Raw genomic sequence first — 20,368 nt, 5'->3', positions numbered from 1 at the left:
AAATCTGCACCTGAGTTCACTGGCAGGTCACTGGCACTGTCCTTGCATTGTTTCTGCAATGTAAGGACATGCTGCGTTCTTAAAAGACGCGCCGCATGTGCGTTTTCGCGGGTCTGCCGCATGCGTCTTTTAATGCATAGTGGAGACGGGATTTCATGAAATCCCCTCCACTATGCTATAACATCTGGACGCTGCGTTTTTGACGCTGTGGCTCAATGCAGCGTCAAAAACACAGCGTTTCCTGAACGTGGAAACATACCCTAACACCCCAGGTAACCGACTGTTACAGTGGCATTGCTTTCCTCACAGGGAGAGTGATGTCTTGCTTGGAAGCAAGAAAGGATCCCTTTAACAGGTATTCAGCACATACAACATCGTTCTGACTCCAGGCCAGAAGGGGAGCTCTACATCCGATTTCAGGGGAGCTGCTCTCTCTGGTCGGGAGGAGTCAGTTGCTAGGCAGTTGCTAGGCAATTGAGGAGAGTTAGGCAGTTGGTGAGAGGAGAATGAAGAGTGAGGAAGGAAAGCTGGGCCGTGCAGACAAGTGATTTTGCATTTCCTGGAAAGGAAAATGAGAGCAGAGCAACTTGTAAAGAGACTGAAAGGAGGAAGGAGCAAAGGCGAAGTGAAGAGCTGGAGAGAGAAGTTGTGACTTAACTTCCTCCATGCTGATGCAGATACTAGTAGCCGGAAGACCGAGGTTGTGGGGGTAACTTCATGCCCACGGAAGAAACCGGCAGATGGCTGATTGCAAGTTACCACTCCACCATTAACACACGAGGACACAGTAGCAAATAGAGCCCGGGTTGTGACAGAGATCCTGTAAAAAGGTTTGAGCTACCTGTCGTATGGGTTGTGTCCTACCAAAAGGGGAAAGAGAGAGAACGTGAGGACCTTGTGTGAGGCCTAAGGCGGCAAGGGACTACAACAACACAGCGCTAGAAGGAAGGCTTCCAACTCCACCTGGTTAATGGGATTCCTGATTCGCTTCCAAGCTGGCTGGACCAAACCAGTACCTGTGATCTGGTATGCGGGACTGGGGCTGCCTGAACCCTTCAGTAAAGAGGTAAAGAGCGTGCAACCCAGTGTCCTCCGTTTCTGTCTACACCACTTACCACTTGTCCCTACTATATCCGGAGCCTTGAGGACCCAGCTTCACCTGTGAGAAGCCATACCATCCCAGCTGCCATAACATCACCCCCAGCAGACCCCTTTATGCAGCGTTGGTCATCCCTGACTGAATACCACAGGTGGCGTCGCAAACTTTTATTATTTTACAAATCCCTTTAAAGACTTTCCCTTTAACATGGGCATCCAGGGCCACAGACCGGGTCACCGCCACCATGACACGTGGCTTTAAGTACCGGACCAGGTATCGAGTAACCCACGGCCCTGGCGGGCATTCCATACACTGTGTATATGTGAGGTGGTGATCGAAGGTTCCTGTACCCCTCTAAGACCACTGTGTTTTACTGTATTATAATACAATATTTTGTAGATTGATTGTATGGCCATTAGATGGCAGTGATGTTTTATAGTTTTCCATCATGGCATAGTCCCCGTTAGATTGAACACAGGGTTAACTGTAGGGCCGGCCCTTAAGGGGAAGGAGTTTTTGGGGATCTCTGGATAGTGAGGAATCCAGTAGTTAGTTAACAAAAGAAGAAGAAAGCAGCAGGTATGATGTTAGCAATAAGGAGAATAAGTCAGGTGTATGTGGCAAATACCAGGGATTAGAAACAACGGGGTCAACCTACAGAACAGTTCACCTAGGTTGCCAGGTGGCGGGAACAGTATCCTTGAGCCTGAGCTCTGTTACATTGAGGTTCCAAGGAAACAGAGTTACCCTAAGGGCTGAGACACTCTCATTAATCTGTATTGCAAGAACTGTGTCTGTGTCCATAATCACTGAAAAAGTGCTGTTGTGTGTGAATGATGACCAAGGAAAGTGTGTCACATGCTATTCCCAGTGTTCGAGTGTTTCCGGAAGTATAGAGGACTTTGCATTTTACAAACTGGTGACTCTTTTTCATTCTGAAGACCAAAAGAATTGGCGCCGTTGTAAGTGAATCAAAACTGAGTATGGAGGTCTCCTTCACCTCAACACTGCACCCCCCAGTGTAGCAGGCGGGGGGCTGATTGCACGTCACTCACTCATGACTATCACCCTGTGACGTGTTACAAATAGGCAAAAAGCTTCCATCCGGTGTTTGGGGCGGGGTTATACAGAGCTCATGAATATGGAGGACTACCTGGCAGCAGGTTAACTAGTCCTCTAGCGATAATCTCCCGCTGATGAAACGGTGATTTTACCAAAAGTACAGCAAGCAGCCCAGTAAGTGACACATCACTGGAATCAGGGCATCTGCCTCTACATTAGGCGGCTCTCAGATTAGGTAACAAAAAGCCGATGACAGATTTGCTTTAGGGTCATTCTCTGTTTTTTAGGGGTAAAATTGCAAAGCTCAGTTAAAAACAATCAACTATGCAATTTTCTTGTTATTAGAATTTCTTTCCATCCTCATTAACGAAGTAATATTTTATTTTCTTGTTTATGTCTCATTGCTTAAGTTACAGTCTCGAAGCGACAATTGAATGAGTGCATTGCTTACAAGCTCTTCCCAATAGAACTTGTAAGCAGTGCTCTCTCCAAAGCTGGCCGGGGTCACTGTAGGGCACTATGCATTTTGACAGCCTATTCCCACGAGTCTATCCTAACGGAACAATTCTTAAAACCACAGCTGAATAAATTATCTTCATCCACAGCATAGCAGGCTAACTAGTAACCCGCAGCTCCATAGTCAGGCGCTATCAGCAGCAGAGCTGGAGGGTAAGTGGTCTCCTTACTGGGGGAGCAGGCAGCTGGGAGATCAGCTCACCACATGTATGCTGCTTAACTCTGCACTTGCAAACTCTGCTTCCGACTGTAACTTTAGGAACTTTCAATGACTTTGCTATTTTTGATATTTTTTTTTTCTTAGCCTTTTAGACCACTTTCTTGACAACAATATCATGCAACTGGTTGCATTGTCAATGCATAATGGTCTAACATTTAATGTTTACAGCAGGTCACAACAGCCAGAGATGCTTTTAATGTTTACAGCAGGTCACAACAGCCAGAGATGCTCTGTTATGCACTAAATAAGCTTATCATGAAGAAGTTGAATAATTCTGAGACTGCATTGTGGCATTTTGCGTTGAATTTGGAGAAAACACTTGCTATATTAGTTGTGTTGAGCAATTTATATTGCTCTTTACTGCAAACAGCAGAAGGCTTGTAAATTTTGTGTATAAACTTAATTTGCAAAAGGGGTTTAAATAATTCTAATTGCGACTGTAAAAATCCACAGTCTCTAAATAAAAATTAGGAAAGCAGGGCGCAGCAGGTAGCGGAACGTGACAGTTGTAACAGCTGGATTTCTATTGAGCACCTCGGTGTTCCGGCACACTGTGTACTAATTGTGCTGAATTTCATGAGGAAGGCCGGGGACACTCGAGGTGCAGTCCGTTAACTGACGTTCCTCTGTGTGTCTTATAGAAGCGACGCCTTTATTAGACTCTGTAACATAACGGACTTTATAATAACATTGTATTTCTTAATGCCCGTGTTTACTGAGCAATAGAACTGAAGCAATTTACTTGAGATATCAATTCTGTTGGGGAATGGCTGTAATTTACGCTTCCTACTGTATAACAATGCAGACAGCTAAATGAATTCAACAGAAGTGATCCATGTTTTCCTCCTTCCTTAGTGATAAACTTTTCCCAAGGAACAATTTTGCTCAAGTGAGCCAATTACATATAATACTAGAGGCAGAAATCAGGAAGGCTTAATTCTTAAAGGGAACCTGTTAAAAATGGTATCTGATGTGCAGGTTGGATATTATAAAGCAGGGTGAGATGATCAAATCGATATATATTTTTGTGAAAAAAGTTTCAGTAAAGCCTTACATTTTATATGTTGAAATCCCTGGTGTTTGTATGTGTATGGGTCCAGTGGGCGGCCCTATTCTGTGATTGGCAGTCTAACAAGTATAGCTGTACAGGCAGACATCACTGTCAGTCAGTAGTAGGACTGCCTACTGGATTCATATGCATACACTCCCTGACAGAAGTTATGTCGCTTATCCGCTTATGTAAATAAAAGCTTATAACCTGACGTTAAATTTATCCATTGGTTGTATAAATTATTCTTTAGATAGCTGAAACCCTCCAAAATGTGGTTTAGGTTAAGAAAATAAATTGGCATCAATGCAGAAATATTGATCAGTTAATGGACACAGAATGGTCAGATTTTGGCAAGAAAAAAGTTTTGTCGCCCACGGAAATTAATGTGATATTCAAACAAATATTTAACTTACAATACAAATATATGTTGCATAACATTGGTGAATGAAGTTGTGGTGCTATTAGAGTCATATTTAATATTTTTTGAGACTTCCATGAGCTTGAAGGACTGGATCCATGTGGCTCAACAATGATTCATACAATTTATTAATGAAGTCATCAGGAATAGCAAGGAATGCAGTCTTACATGCCTCCCAGAGTTCATCTAGATTCTTTGGTTTTGTCTTCCAAGCTTCCTCTTTCATCCTACCCCAAACATGCTCAATAATGTTCATGTCTGGTGACTGGGCTGGCCAGTCCTTGAGCATCTTGATCTTTTTTGCCTGGAGGAGCTTTGTTGTAGAGATGGATGTATGAGATGGAGCACCATTTGACCCCTGCAGAATTTGACCCCTTTTATGATTTGGAATATAAGAGGTAGCTAATACTTCTTTATATTTCAGGCTATTGATATTGCCTTACACCTTGCAAATGTTTCGCACACCCCCATACTGAATGTAACCCCAGACCATGATTTTTCCACCACCAAATTTAACTGTTTTTTGGGTGTATTTTCCATCCATACGGGCTCCAGTAGGTCTCCTGCAGTATATTTGCGTGGCTGTGGTGTAATTCTACTGAAGATTCATCAGAGAAATCCATCTTCTGCCACTTTTCCAGCATCCATCAGTTTAGCAGGCTGTGAGACTTTGTAAATGCCACACTTTTTTTATTTGCATTTTGTTTAGTGCTGGTTATGGGCCTTGATTCAACCATGGAGGCCATTTCAAGACAGAATCCTACAAACTGTTCTAGTTGACACAGGGACTTGAGGTGACCAGGCCTGTTGGAGCTCTGCTGCAGTGGAAGAGGGGCTTGCTTTGGATTTGCTAACCAACAAACGTTACTCCTGAGCAGTTGTCTTACGGGGTCTGGCGAACCTGGGCTTGTTAAACACATCTCCAGTCTCTTCAAATCTTTTTTTAATTCTTTGTACTTGACGCTGAGACACATTAAAGGTGCCAAACACCTCTGCAGTAGATCTGGTCTTCAGCTGCTTGATAATCCAGGCTTTGGTCGCAGGGTGGATTTTTGGCATGTTGTCAGAGGTCAAGTTGCAGTTCAAGTGAAGGTCTGGGGTGCTGGGTCTCTTTTTATACACACACACTAATTAATCGATCATTTACTGAGCATAGGTGAGGATGTAAACTAGGATTAGGTGCATTATATGACCAGGTGACAAAACTTTTGTCTTGCCAAAATCTGATCATTCTGTGTCCATTAGCTGATCAATATTTCTGCATTGATGCCAATTTAATTTCTTAACCTAAACCACATTTTGGAAGGTTTCAGCTTTCAAAAGAATAATTTATACAACCAATGGATGAATTTAACGTCAGGTTATAAGCTTTTATTTACATAACATGGATAAGCGATGTAACTTCTGTCAGGGAGTGAACAGATACCGGGGATTCCAGTGGATAAAGTAATACTGAAACTTTTCCAACAAATCTATATATCATTCTGCTCAGTGTAGATATAAAAATAAATCATTTTTATATTGATAAATTATGCAGCTCTTAAAGTGAACCCGAGAGCTGATACATGGTTCCATAGGCAGCAGATATCAGGCACCAGCTGTATGTTCTCAGCCAGGTATATTTGCTGAGTTTCAGCGAAAACTTACTTCAAAAGCTGTTGGAGACTAATCCGACATTCTGGCCTTCGGCCACTTCCTCCAGCCTGCTGCCCTGGATTGACAGATCTTTACCTATACACACAGTTATGTGGCAACCATTCACATGTATCACCATCCATATAATACGATGACTGCCCAGGTAGAGTTCACACAGATTCAATCTCTCTATTTTTGCTTTCTAATTTAGGTTTCCAGGAGGTGGTTCCAGCTATGCTAAGACAAGACATGTGGACCTTAGTTGCCATCATTAAGTGACAACTAAAAGTTATTGGTTGGATTCACTTTTGCCTTATTAGATGGTCAATATAATTCTGAACAGCAGCCTAAAGCCACATCCATAGCAGAGCTATGGATGATTTGGGAGGCCTTGTTATGATGGGTTCACATCTGCTTTAAAACTCATATTTTTTTTAAATGAGCAGAAAACCAAAAATGAAAAAGAGCCGGATTCATCACATGACAGACGCTACCAGCACATGAAAGACCACAAAGAGTTCTAACAAGACCTGTTGGTGTTCGGTCATGGTGTCCATCATTTTACTGGAAATCAAAGCACTGCATGATTGGCATTTTTTTCCTGCAAACGAGACGTTGCCTTGGACAAGGAAGAGACCCCAGAACCTATCTGTGTTGCTTATTTTTGGATAAGAAGGAATCTCATAAAAGGAGTCAGCAAAATAAGGAGTGGCAAATGTGTAGAAGTGGCACAGACTCTATGACGTCCTGCAAATGAAGCCTAATAAAAGAAATAAAACTTAATATGACTAAATCACTTGTTGCAGAGGGATCTCGACTTTGTTGGTTCATTGGTACAGCAGATTTTCCAGCTAGGAATTCCCAGAAACATGTTGGAAATTATCTGGGAATAATGGAAGAAGACAAAATGTCTAAAGAATTCTTGGACACGTGAATGGCCGTCGCCATTGTAAAATCCATGATACAGTACAGATGTAGCTTTCTTTACCCAACACGTAAAATATACCATGACGCAGAAAGATATACAGTATTACAGCAGAAAACTGTAGCTGAACCTACAGCACAAGCTACTGGACATGACAAGTTACAGTTTTCTGCATCGAGATATTTGCTGCATCATAGTATGTGTCATGTTAGGAAATGCTACATCTGTATCACTGTTTGCAAATTGCATAGTGATTTATTTAGTAAACTGTATCCATATCTAGTATACATTTACAACTGCTTTAAGGGTTTTGATTGGTTGTGCAGGATGGGTATTTGGCAAAATAAAAAACTGCATCACCCACTAACCTGCCCATGGTTTTGCTCCTCCAGTCAGTGTAATAACATTTTTTCCTGTAAGAATAGTTAGAGTCAAGTGATCAGATCAAATTATAATGGTTTCCTATTACATCCTGCACTTTATAAGTCAGAACTAGTAAGGTATGGCATGCCAGTCACCAAGTCCTCGAATGCTTTCTAATATTAACCGTATGAATATCAAAAAAGAAAGAAAAACCATGGAGCAGCAGGCATGGACCCGTAGAAGCGCTAGATACAGCTAGATACAGCGCGAAACGGCCGTGGTCAACCCCTGCACATTCCTGCTGTCACTGCATATCCCCTGAGCCGTGAAGATGTATTATCACATGTCTCATTAAAGACTTTCCTCACTCCAGGATCGGTGAGTGCTGCCGCATTTTTCTATGACAGGTTTAACCATATGAATATGTAGACTATATGTGAAGAATCCATGGCCTTCCTCTACTCGAACTGTGCTAGTGCCACCATACCGGTCAATACCCTGATAGCAAGATTTTTCCATTAATGGTGGCTAACACAATAAGTAAAGATGGTCGAAACCACCAATTTTAATGGTCTTATATCAGTATGTAATGTGCATGAGGGTCTCTATTCTCTCCCTCAATGCCAGATACTATCTCAAGTTTATGGCCACTTATAGTCAAGTCCTCCATCTTCACACATCTTATTCCGTAATCCGGTTTTACACTGCGTTCGATCTACACGTCAGTGGCTCCATCGGGTATTAAGTCTGTAGCCTTGGAAAATGGGATTCAGGCGTTTGTACTGATGGGCCCATTGACTGTAAAGATGCACACTAAGACATTTTGCTTGGTCGGACATCATTTTCAGCCATATCTGCATATCTAATGAAGGCTGCTTGGAGCCCACCTCAAATAGACGTACATGGCCAAAAATGGTGCCAAGAGAGCACACAGTAACTCCACCTGCATCATTACAATCAATGGCCCCATCAGCGCACACACACTAAACCTGCTATCCAAGGTTTTAGATGTGGATCAAAGGTAGTGTGAACCTGGCCTTAAGCTGTGTCCGAGAACCTGCCATGGAGAGAGTACTGATAATTGAAGGGGTATTCTAAGCCAAGACAGTCATACGCCATAAGTGCATAGTCAAGAGTTCCATTCTTACTTATTTTAGAAATTGCATAGATTTGCATGCTGTACAGCCACCTGAGATTGAGCATGAGATTGAGCTTCACTTTATAAAACACCTAACCACATTCTAATACAGGAACTTTAGGCAGAAAGTAATCTTATGGCATGAAAAGAAAACTGAAATGAATGCAATACCTTTTTAAAATACATTTTGCATCACGTCTCAGAAGCTGCCCCTATTCCTGTGCTGTCTGCTTTGTCCAGCTGGACAGCTCAGGTAGATTCCCAGCAGCTTAATAAAAGTGTCATGTTCGTTTCAACCAGAAGGGGGCGAATGTGCATCACGCCTGTTCGATTTTTCCCTAGATGACGGTAACTGTATGTGTATGTAACTTTCCAGCACTGTGAATGCGATGACAGCGCTCTTAGGTACGCTATCGGATGGAAGTGCTCAACAGTTACTGTACCCTGATCACTATAATAAATATTCTTCCAAATGGCATTTTGTAATGCAGGAAGTGCCCAAGCTTTTCCTTAAAATTGTAATAAGCATGCTAAAAAGTGAAAGTAATGCTGCAGCAATAATGGCAATGTGTGACCATTGTGCTCACAGGACCAAAAACATATCTACCACGAACCTACTGGTAAAGGGAACCTGTCACCAGAAAAACCGCTATGGAACCAGCAGATACTATTGAGCTTCTTCTGGTAGTGTCCTTCTAGTAACACGTGGTGGATAGATGCTATTAAAAGTTGTCCACTTCAATATAGTGGGTTAAATTTTGGTGCATTCTACATTTTACTGTTTTTAGGAATTTATTCCTAAATGCTAAATGCAGGAGAAGGTTTTCTAATAATTGTCTATTGCTTTTGAGCAGAGACTTTGCTTTAGTAGTTGCGGTCAATCCTTAGCCCTGGACTCTTAGATGATCCAAAAAGTCCCTCCGCTATATGAGTTGCCTGAAACTATCAGACTAGATTAACAGTGAGGGGCTAATTTACTAAGCTAAAGGCTCCAGAATACTGCCTCGGTTTCTACCAAAAAACTGTCTAAAGCTGTGTGCACAAAGAGCTTATTTTGGGGGAATTTTTAGAGTAGCGACACTCCGAGTCTCAAAACTCTTAGAAAAACTTTGCATTTTTGCTCAGTTTTTGCTCTGAAAACTCAGAAAAAAAGACCCCATGTGCACATAGCCTTAGAGTATGTGCATACTACATCTTTTTCAGGTGGGTCAGCTCCATAACCCTCCTACAAAATTGCTAAAGAAGCAATAAAAACAATGAACATATGCACAAAAATGTCAAAACAACTCGCTGCCCATATGTTCAGTGTTTTTGAGCTTCTTTTAAAAGCTTCAGGTTTCCAAAGCAACAAAGCTGATAACAATTCTTCAGGCGGCTTCCAAGATGAAAGCTGCTCGCTAATTTATACGATACAAGTAAAATTAAAAAAAAAAAAAACATTGAGGGCAGAAAGAAGCCAAAAGTGACACTTCAATAGAAACATTGCTGGGGTTTTCCTGAAGAGTCTCAAGATTGGAAAACTTGGTGGGTTTGCCCAAGTTGAAAAGATGTTGTGTGCACATATCCTTCTTTGCCTTGCATCAGATGTATTATGCGCTGTTGGCAAGCTTTCTGACATCCTTGATGATCGGATATGGTCTACTAGGCAGAGGTGTGGTTTGGTAGAAAAAGAAGACTTAAATTGTGCCAAAATGTATCGCAAATTGAAGTAATCCACCTAGTAGGTGTGGTAGAACTAGAGTAGAAAGTCTGAAAAAGAAGCACATTTATTATGAATCACTTGTATTAATATGTCTTATTTTAAGAGTGTCTAAAAGTTAACAGTTGTTTTTTTTGTGCCACCAATTTCCAATATAAATTGTGGCAGAAATCCGAGGCTGACCCACCAATTCGCAGAGTGATATGATGCAGATACTCACTCACTTCTGCCTGACTATCCACCATAATATTCACCCAAAATCTCCTTTAACATGTGACGTAATTTTATTTTTTGGACAACGCTGATTTCAAATCTGCATGGGAACAATCCAGGCCATTGTGGATTTCCAGTTGAGTTCAAGGAGAGGTTGCTTGTTGGATGATTTCAAATGGATTTTGGTCCGGAATACGTAGCAAAATCCATGTGAAAGAAATTCTGTCTGAGCCTACTATTTATGATGAGGCATATGTAAATTTCCAGAGGAGCATTGCATGGCCTATAAGTCTCCTGACACTGGCTTAGCACTCTCCGTAAGGAGAATCATACCCCCCTTAGACACCCTGTCAGAGGCTTCTCACCCATCCAAACTAGATCTTGTGATCTGTACTGCGGAGGGGAAACACCCTGAAACACGTGTCTATGAATGGAGTTTCTGGTTAGGTTTCATATCTTAAGTCATGTGGTAAAGCACGTTAAAGGGTTGATATTGACTAGTAAGACTGTTACATCAAATAGACAGTGCCAGAAATGAAGTTCACTTCCTTCTGAAGAGGCTATTTCCATACCTTAAATGCAGTGACGAGGGCCAACAGCCCGAAACAGTGTCTGCGAATTGAGATATTGATTTGCTTTTATCCTAAGTCATATTGCACGACTCGTTAAAGGGTTGATTGTGACTTGTAGGATCGCTACTTCCAATAGGTGGCGCTATAGAGTTTAAGTCCTCTTTTTCTCAGAAGAGGCAATTTGCATACGGATTTAGTTCCAGAAGTTTCAAAAGACTCAATTATGCAGCTGTGAATAACCTTTGTATACATTTTGCCTTTGTAGAGATGCGGCCTGCACAATGATGGTGTCAGTCCTGTAGGGTTATTGTCGGAATTGTGTAAGAGTATTGATTTATTGATTTGGCTAATATCATGACTTTTGGGGTTTGCTAATAAAGAAATTCCATAGCATACTTTTTAGAATGGCCCCATTCTAATGTATCAATTATACAAATAAAGAATCACTGTGAAAAGACCGTAATCAACCAAAGTCTAATATTTCATGAACACATTGTGATCTGTTCCGTTGTATGACAACACAATTTTCCAAAAGAAACCAACACATATTTTTGCAGAGAGGCAAATAATTCACACACTCAACACACGAAAGGTACGACTTAAAGAAAAGACCCCAAACAAAAATACCTAAAGGGCATCCTGATGTTCATCCGCTCAGCGTATTTGCATAATGTATCCCATGGGCAGTGAACTTTTACAAACATAATGTCGTTGTTGGTTAAGGAATTCTATAATAAGGAGAAAAATGAAAATGTTATTGGAATTTAACGGATTTACATTGTAATACATCCAAAACAAATTCAGAAAAAAATTAATACAAATAATCGCAGTCACTGTACAGGATTTCGAATACTATTATCTTTTTCCCGTTTTTCTGCCATTTGACAAATTAGAGAATTTTCCACTGCGGATCCCTAAAAGGTCTTCATTGTTTTGTAGATTACAAATAACACTCCATAATAGAAAACGTGCCCTACAACAAAACAATAATACAAAGAATTTTTAGTGATATTCAAGAATCAAGATTTTAAAATGGATGAGACAATATTTTCTACTGAATCAGACAATATTTTCAGCAGACTTCTTTTAATATGTTCCAATTGTGCTGTAACATGAGAAAGTTGTAGGTCTGCACTCTTCCATTTTGAGGCAACATGTATCCTAGCAGACTAATCCAAATTTGGTCTAACCTAACAAAACAGCCGAAATGAAGCGATCCAGAGTAGCAATAAAATACATTACAGCTTTATTGTAAGCAATTTTTTTCACATGCATAAATGCCCAAGCACCCTAACAAAGTGGTTAGCTGAATGGTATATATCACACTCAGTAGTCAGTAGTGTAGAGTAGTTAATATACCTCCCTTATACCTGTCCGGTACATCCCTTGCTTCCCCAGCATGCATATAGTACAGATGTATATGAAACCAACAGATAAGAGTAATATCTACCTGCAACACAGCATCCCACCTCACCCCAATGCGCATTTCTTCAGGGGATGTCATCAGCCTGGCAGAAGCTGTGATTAATCTCTCAGATAAGATAAGAAGGAGCTGCCTGTTTGCAGTGAATGGCCAGGCATTGTGGATGGGGGTGAGAGAATCATGTAATCTGGGTGAGAGAGACTGATGGGAGAGAGAGAGACAGTAACTGCTGGTGATAGCAAATCACAGGGCAGTCACCCACAAAATTGCGCTGCCCTGTGATGCTACTCTTCATTCTGCCCCATGGATACTAGACCACCTAAAAGGAGAGTAAATGGTGATGTCAGCAGTTACTGCCCCAATTTTGCTGCTAACAGTAAAGCTGGCAAATCTTACTATAGCTGCTTGAGTGGAAAATGCTCCCCCTATTGGTAAATATATATATATATATATATATATATATATATATATATATATATATGCCCCCAAGAGGAAGCTGTCACGAAAAGCGCGTCGGGATCTGGCAAGGATCAGCGTACCACATGTGGCTGCAAGGAGAGAGCACCTCGGACTTAGGTAACACATATAAATGTAGTTAGTAGAAGCCGGATTTTTGGATATAGATAGATTTATTTAGGCATTAGCTCTTAAGCATATTAATCTTGCCAAAACTATTTAATCTAGCTCATGAAACCCATTAATGTTTGTATGGTCCTTAGTGGCACTAAATACAATTGCGGTTTTAGTATTTACTTTGACTGGGCAAGTGAATTGGCACAATCCCTGCATGGCTGCGAGCAACACTAAACACAACTGTGGTCTCGCTGTTTACTCGTACAGGAGAATGGAATCGGCATAATTTTCTGTACGGATGTTTAGGAACACGGGCACGGCCTTTGGCTGCACTATTTGGTTGCGGTCTTCCTGTTCAGTCTGACAGGGAAATCTAGCCATTATTCACGATGTTTTTTTCGGGATTTGTGCAATAGAATTTATATAGTGAATGCATTGGTCTGTAGATTGAGGGCTCAACACTGTTTCTAGTAAAACACTAGTGCTTTTGAGATGCAGGTCTCTGCACTCTTTACAGATTAGGACTGTGATATTAGCAAATTTGTATCATAGATATACTGACTAATAGTCTAAATATACAAACATTATGAGATAATTAACCTCAATACAACTGAGATATTTTCTCAGCATGCTCTACTACTAACCAAGAGTAAAAGTGTTGGGGCAGATCTTTGCTACTATTAGTTTTTGAAGTGCATTAGTTTTGTTGAGCTGATATATTGTGTTCAAGCCTAATGTCTTTATCTTTCCTTGATATTGGGAGTAAATGATCATTCAAATTTATAATATCAGCATGTTTTGGCTTAAAAATGTAATATACTGCACGTGCTATAGATTACTTAGGGGATGTTTTCTCAGCATGCTTTAATTAAATTGAGACTTTCTCAAGCATGCTTAAAATGAATCCAATTGAGGTGTTTTCTTAGCATGCTCTATTGTCAACACTAACGAATTTAAAAAATTTTTTTTTTTCTTTGCAATGCTATGTGATGATTACCTGCTATTATTATAATTTCTTTCCTGGCAATATATATATATATATATATATATATATATATATATATATTTTTTTTTTTTTTTTACGGTTTTGAGGCATTATTTTAATTAAATGTATGTATTGTTTGTATTAATAAAGTTATAACTTTTTATTAAAAAAAAAAAAACAACAGTCATTGATTCAGTGTGCAAGTTAATAATTGCTTAATTGGTCAGTATGTTTACAGTTTGAGTAGAGTGTTACCCATCCCGAGTGTGAGGTAATGGCTCTGGGTTATATGTTGACATATATATATATGCTAGCTATTGAACCCGTTCTACGCCCAAGTGGCGAGCATTTATATTGGTATATGGTCTCCATTCTGTCATGTGCTGCTCCATCCTGCGTCCCCATCCTGTCATGTGCTGCTCCATCCTGCATCCCCATCCTGTCATGTGCTGCTCCCATCCTGCGCCCCCGTTCTGTCATGTGTTGCTCCCATCCTGCGCCCCCGTTCTGTCATGTGCTGCTCCCATCCTGCGCCCCCGTTCTGTCATGTGCTGCTCCCATCCTACGCCTCCATTCTCTCATTTGCTGCTCCCATCCTGTCATGTGCTGCTCCCATCCTGTGCCCCCGTTCTGTCATGTGCTGCTCCCATCCTTCGCCCCCGTTCTGTCATGTGCTGCTCCCATCCTGCTCCCCGTTCTGTCATGTGCTGCTCCCATCCTGCGCCCCCGTTCTGTCATGTGCTGCTCCCATCCTGCGGCACCGTTCTTTAATTTGCTGCTCCCATCCATATGCCCCATATGCTGCTCCATAAGATGCTCCATAGTATATGCCCCGTATCAGGTGATGTAAGTAACAAATAGCTGTGGCATGAAGTGCCACAGCCTCATGCCACAGCAATTTGTTACTTGCACCACCTGATTCTTTTCCGCCGCCATTTTCTTGGTCCTCCTGCTGGCGGAATCGGCGCCTGCGCAGTCCACGCTTTCAGGACCAAGAAAATAGCGGCGGAAAGGAATCAGGTGGCGTAAATAACAAATTGCTGTGGCATGAAGTGTCACAGCTTCATGCCACAGCAATTTGTTACTTACGCCATTCCTTTCCGCCCATTTTCTTCGTCCTCCTGCTGCCGGAATCGCCGCCTGCGCAGTCCGTGCTTTCCGGCGCCATTTTCTTGAAGACACACCTGCAGTGTGTCTTCAAGAAAATGGCGCCGGAAAGCGCGGACTGCGCAGGCGCCGATTCCGGCAGCAGGAATCGGCGCCTGCGCAGTCCGCGCTTTCCGGCGCCATTTTCTTGAAGACACACTCCGGCTCCTCTGCCTGTGACTGGTAAGTCAGAGGGTGGCGCCGGCGCGCATTAAGCGCTTCATCACGCCCTCTGAACTGTCACAGCAGAGGACCCGGGAGATGGAGCCGCACGCAGCGCTGGAACGGGGAAAGGTGAATATACTTACCCTCCTGGCGCTCCCTGACTCTCCGGTGGAGATCGCGGTATGCGTTCAGTGCTTACGCATACCGCGATCTCCTGGGAGCGTCACTCTGTGGGGGCCAGACTGCGCCGGAGCTTGCGCTTGCGCAGTCTATAAAGGCTTCGGACAGAGTGACGCTCCCAGCGTTATATTATAGATATATATATATATATATGTATATATATATATATTTGAAAGAAAATATATAATATTTATCATATAGAAATGTTTGCAAACAGTGCAAACGTTGCATTCATACATTATAATTACTATTCTAAGCTTAATTTCACAAAAACTACAAGAAAACTGGTGGCACCTTCCCTTTAACCCCTTTCTGACCTCGGACAGGATAGGATGTCCGAGGTCAGAACCCCTGCTTTGATGCGGCTCCGGCGGTGAGAACGCATCAAAGTCGGGACATGTCAGTCGTTTTGAACAGCTGACAGCTGACATGTTCCCGCAATAGCGGCGGGTGGAATCGCGATGATCCACCCGCAGCTATTAACTAGTTAAATGCCGCTGTCAAACTAGCGCTTCCGGCCATTGCGCCGGAAATGCGTGCATCGCTGACCTTCATCACATGATCGGGGGTCAGCAATGTGTTGGCATGACAAACAGAGGTCTATTGAAGACCTCTATGGTTGTTGATGCCAGATTGCTGTGAGCGCCACCCTGTGGACAGCGCTCTTAGCAAAGCAGCAATTCTACTACATAAGAGCGATATGAGCATCGCTCCTATGTAGCAGAGGGACCAGGCTATGCCAGCTTCTAGCCTCCCATGGAGGGTATTGAAGCATGGCAAAAGTTAAAAAAAAAAGTTTTAAAAAATATGAAAAAAATAAAAAATATATAAAAGTTTAAATCACCCCCCTTTTGCCTCATTCAAAAATAAAACAATACAAAAAATGAAATATTCACATATTTGGTATCGCCGCATTCAGAATCGCCCAATCTGTCAATAAAAAAGGATTAACCTGATCGCTAAACGGTGTAGCGAGAAAAACAATTGAAATGCCAGAATTACGTTTATTTTTGTCGCTGCAACATTGCATTAAAATGCAATAACAGGCGATTAAAAGAACGTATCTGCATCAAAATGGTATCATTACAAACATCAACTTGGCACGCAAAAAATAAGCCCTCACTCAACCCCAGATCACGAAATATGGAGACGCCACGGGTATCAGAGAATTGCACAATTTTTTAACTTATTTAGCAAAGTTTGGAATTTTTTTTTACCACTTAGATATAAAATAACCTAGACATGTTTTGTATCTGTGAACTCATAATGACCTGGAGAATCATAATGGCAGGTCAGTTCTAGCATTTAGAGAATCTAGCAAAAGAGCCAAAGGAAAACATATCATGGGATTGCACTTTTTTTTGCAATTTCACCGCATTAATACTCAGTTTCTTCCTGAAAATGATTGCAATCACAAATTCTTTGGTATTATCTTTATTTAATTTGTGTTAAATGAAAAAACACAAAAGAGAATGAAGCAAAAAGCAAATCATTGATCATTTCACACAAAACTCCAAAAATGGGCCAGACAAAAGTATTGGCACCCTCAGCCTAATACTTGGTTGCACAACCTTTAGCCAAAATAACTGCGACCAACCGCTTCCAGTAACCATCAATGAGTTTCTTACAATGCTCTTTTGGAATTTTAGACCATTCTTCTTTGGCAAACTGCTCCAGGTCCCTGATATTTGAAGGGTGCCTTCTCCAAACTGCCATTTTTAGATCTCTCCACAGGTGTTCTATGGGATTCAGGTCTGGCCACCTTAGAAGTCTCCAATGCTTTCTCTCAAACCATTTTCTAGTGCTTTTTGAAGTGTGTTTTGGGTCATTGTCCTGCTAGAAGACCCATGACCTCTGAGGGAGACCCAACTTTCTCACACTGGGCCCTGCATTATGCTGAAACATTTGTTGGTAGCCTGCAGACTTCATAATGCCATGCATACGGTCAAGCATTCCAGTGCCAGAGGCAGCAAAGCAACCCCAAAACATCAGGGAACCTCTGCCATGTTTGACTGTAGGGACCGTGTTCTTTTCTTTGAATGCCTCTTTTTTTCTCCTGTAAACTCTATGTTGATGCCTTTGCCCAAAAAGCTCTACTTTTGTCTTATCTGACCAGAGAACATTCTTCCAAAACGTTTTAGACTTTTTCAGGTAAGTTTTGGCAAACTCCAGCCTGGCTTTTTTATGTCTCGGTGTTTGAAGTGGGGTCTTCCTGGGTCTCCTACCATACAGTCCCTTTTCATTCAGACGCCGATGGATAGTACGGGTTAACACTGTTGTACCCTCGGACTGCAGGGCAGCTTGAACTTGTTTGGATGTTAGTCGAGTTTCTTTATCCAACATCCGCACAATCTTGCGTTGAAATCTCTTGTCAATTTTTCTTTTCCGTCCACATCTAGGGAGGTTAGCCACAGTGCCATGGGCTTTAAACTTCTTGATGACACTGCGCACGGTAGACACCGGAACATTCAGGTCTTTGGAGATGGACTTGTAGCCTTGAGATTGCTCATGCTTCCTTACAATTTGGTTTCTCAAGCCCTCAGACAGTTCTTTGGTCTTCTTTCTTTTCTGCATGCTCAATGTGGTACACACAAGGACACAGGACAGAGGTTGAGTCAACTTTAATCCGTGTCAACTGGCTGCAAGTGTGATTTAGTTATTGCCAACACCTGTTAGGTGCCACAGGTAAGTTACAGGTGCTGTTAATTACAAAAATTAGAGAAGCATCACATGATTTTTCAAAAGGGGCCAATACCTTTGTCCACCCCCTTTTTATGTTTGGTGTGAAATTATATCCAATTTGGCTTTAGGACAATTCTTTTTGTGTTTTTTTCATTTAAGACAAATTAAATGAAGATAATAATACCAAAGAATTTGTGCTTGCAATCATTTTCAGGAGGAAACAGTATTATCTGACAGAATTGCAGAGGTGTGAATACTTTTGGCCATGACTGTACTTGAGTATAAGCCAACCCGAGTATAAGCTGACCCCCATAATTTTGCCACAAAAAACTGGGAAAACTTAATGACTCGAGTATAAGCCTAGGGTGGGAAATGCAGCAGCTACCGGTAAATGTCAAAAGTAAAAATAGATACCAATAAAAGTAAAATTAATTGAGACATCAGTAGGTTAAGTGTTTTTGAATATCCATATTGAATCAGGAGCCCCATATAATGCTCCATAAAGTTTATGATGGTCCCATAAGATGCTCCATATTAAAATATGCCCCATATAATCCTGCATACGGGTTAATAATGGCCCCGTAAGATGCTCCATAGACACATTTGCCCAATATAATGCTGCACAAATGTTGATTATGGCCCCATAAGATGCTCCATAAAGATATTTTCCCCATATAGTGCTGCACAAACCTTGATTATGGCCCCATAAGATGCTCCATACAGACACTTACCCATATAATGCTCCACAAACGTTAATTATGGCCCCAAAAGATGCTCCATAAAGATATTTGCTGTTGTGAATTCCGCTCTTGGGCTCCCTCCGGTGGTTGTAAGTGGCACTTTTGTGAGTTCTGCTCTTGGGCTCCCTCTTGTGGTTTCAAGTGGTATGGCTGCTCCTTGGAGTTAGCTGTCATCAGCTGCCTCCACTTATCTTCTCTTCTGCTCGGCTATTTAGGCCTGGCTGTTCCTTCAGCCAGTGCCACTTGTAAATGGTTTCTGGTTGGATTCACATCTCTTTGGATTTCCCTGTTTTCCTGACCAGTTCAGCAAAGCTAAGTTCTTGCTTGCTCTGTTCTGTTCACAGATTGTGGACTTATCCGTTCAGTGCTTTCTATGTTTGTCCAGCTTATCAGTATGAATTAATTCTGTCTTGCTGGAAGCTCTGGGAAGCAGATTTACCCTCCACACCTTTAGTCAAATGTGGAGATTTTTTGTAAACTCTGCGTGGATTTTTGTAGTGTTTTATACTGACCGCACAGTATTCCATCCTGTCCTATCTATCAAGCTAGACTGGCCTCCTGTGCTCATCCTGGTTTCATTCTGTGTATGTCTTTTCCCTCTCCACTCACAGTCATTATTTGTGGGGGGCTAATCTATCCTTTGGGGATTTTCTCTGAGGTAAGATAGTTTTCCTGCTCCTATCTTTAGGGGTAGTTAGCTCTTAGGCTGTGACGAGATGCCTAGGGAGAGTTAGGAGCATTCCACGGCTACTTCTAGTGTTGTGTTGACCTTAGGGACTGCGGTCAGTACAGTTACCACTTCCTTCAGAGTTCGTTCCATGTTGCTCCTAAACCACCACATCATAACAGTACAAGTGGCCAAAAATGAATTAAATGCAGCTCAAAAGAAGGAAAAGAAAGTTCTGAACAATTTTTTTCTGAGCTCTAGTTTGTCTCTTTTTTCCTCTTGATATCTAGGTGGTTCAGGATATATGCTCTGGCATGGATGTTCAGGGTTTGTTTTCTCGTGTGGATCAATTTGCTGCAAGAGTACAGAATATCCAAGATTATGTTGTCCAGACTCCGGCTTTAGAGCCTAGAAAACCTGCTCCTGATCTGTTTTTTGGGGACAGATCCAAGTTTTTGAACTTTAAAAATAACTGCAAATTGTTTTTTGCTTTGAAACCCCGTTCTTCTGGTGATCCCATTCAGGAAGTAAAAATCATCATATCCTTGATACGTGGTGACCCTCAAGACTGGGCTTTTTCTCTTGAAACAGGGGATCCGGCATTATTGAATGTAGATGCATTTTTTCAAGCGCTCGGATTATTGTATGATGAACCTAATTCTGTGGATCATGCAGAAAAAACCCTGTTGGCCTTGTGTCAAGGTCAGGAAGCGGCAGAATTATACTGCCAGAAATTTAGAAAATGGTCTGTGCTCACTAAATGGAATGAGGAGGCTCTGGCTGCTATTTTCAGAAAAGGTCTTTCTGAAGCCCTTAAAGATGTTATGGTGGGCTTTCCTACGCCTGCTGATTTGAGCGAATCTATGTCTCTAGCCATTCAGATTGATCGGCGTCTG

General features: G+C 41.7%; 1 protein-coding gene across 2 annotated transcripts in view; it reads right to left on the bottom strand.

The window, feature by feature from the left end:
* ANO3 (anoctamin 3) overlaps nt 1-20,368 on the bottom strand; it is a 745,314-nt gene that overhangs the window by 286,051 nt on the left and 438,895 nt on the right. Inside the window, exons 6-7 of one of the 2 annotated variants that reach the window (XM_069740330.1) lie at nt 11,539-11,639; nt 7,295-7,339 (exon numbers count right to left, since the gene is read on the bottom strand). In XM_069740330.1, the coding sequence (XP_069596431.1) occupies nt 7,295-7,339; nt 11,539-11,639 (146 nt within the window). The remainder of the gene's footprint in view (nt 1-7,294; nt 7,340-11,538; nt 11,640-20,368) is intronic. The other variant, XM_069740331.1, reaches the window with a different exon arrangement.

Source organism: Ranitomeya imitator, chromosome 9, assembly GCF_032444005.1.
Source record: "Ranitomeya imitator isolate aRanImi1 chromosome 9, aRanImi1.pri, whole genome shotgun sequence".
Classification (NCBI taxonomy): Eukaryota; Metazoa; Chordata; class Amphibia; order Anura; family Dendrobatidae; genus Ranitomeya; species Ranitomeya imitator.
This window is presented reverse-complemented; position numbering and strand designations above follow the sequence as displayed.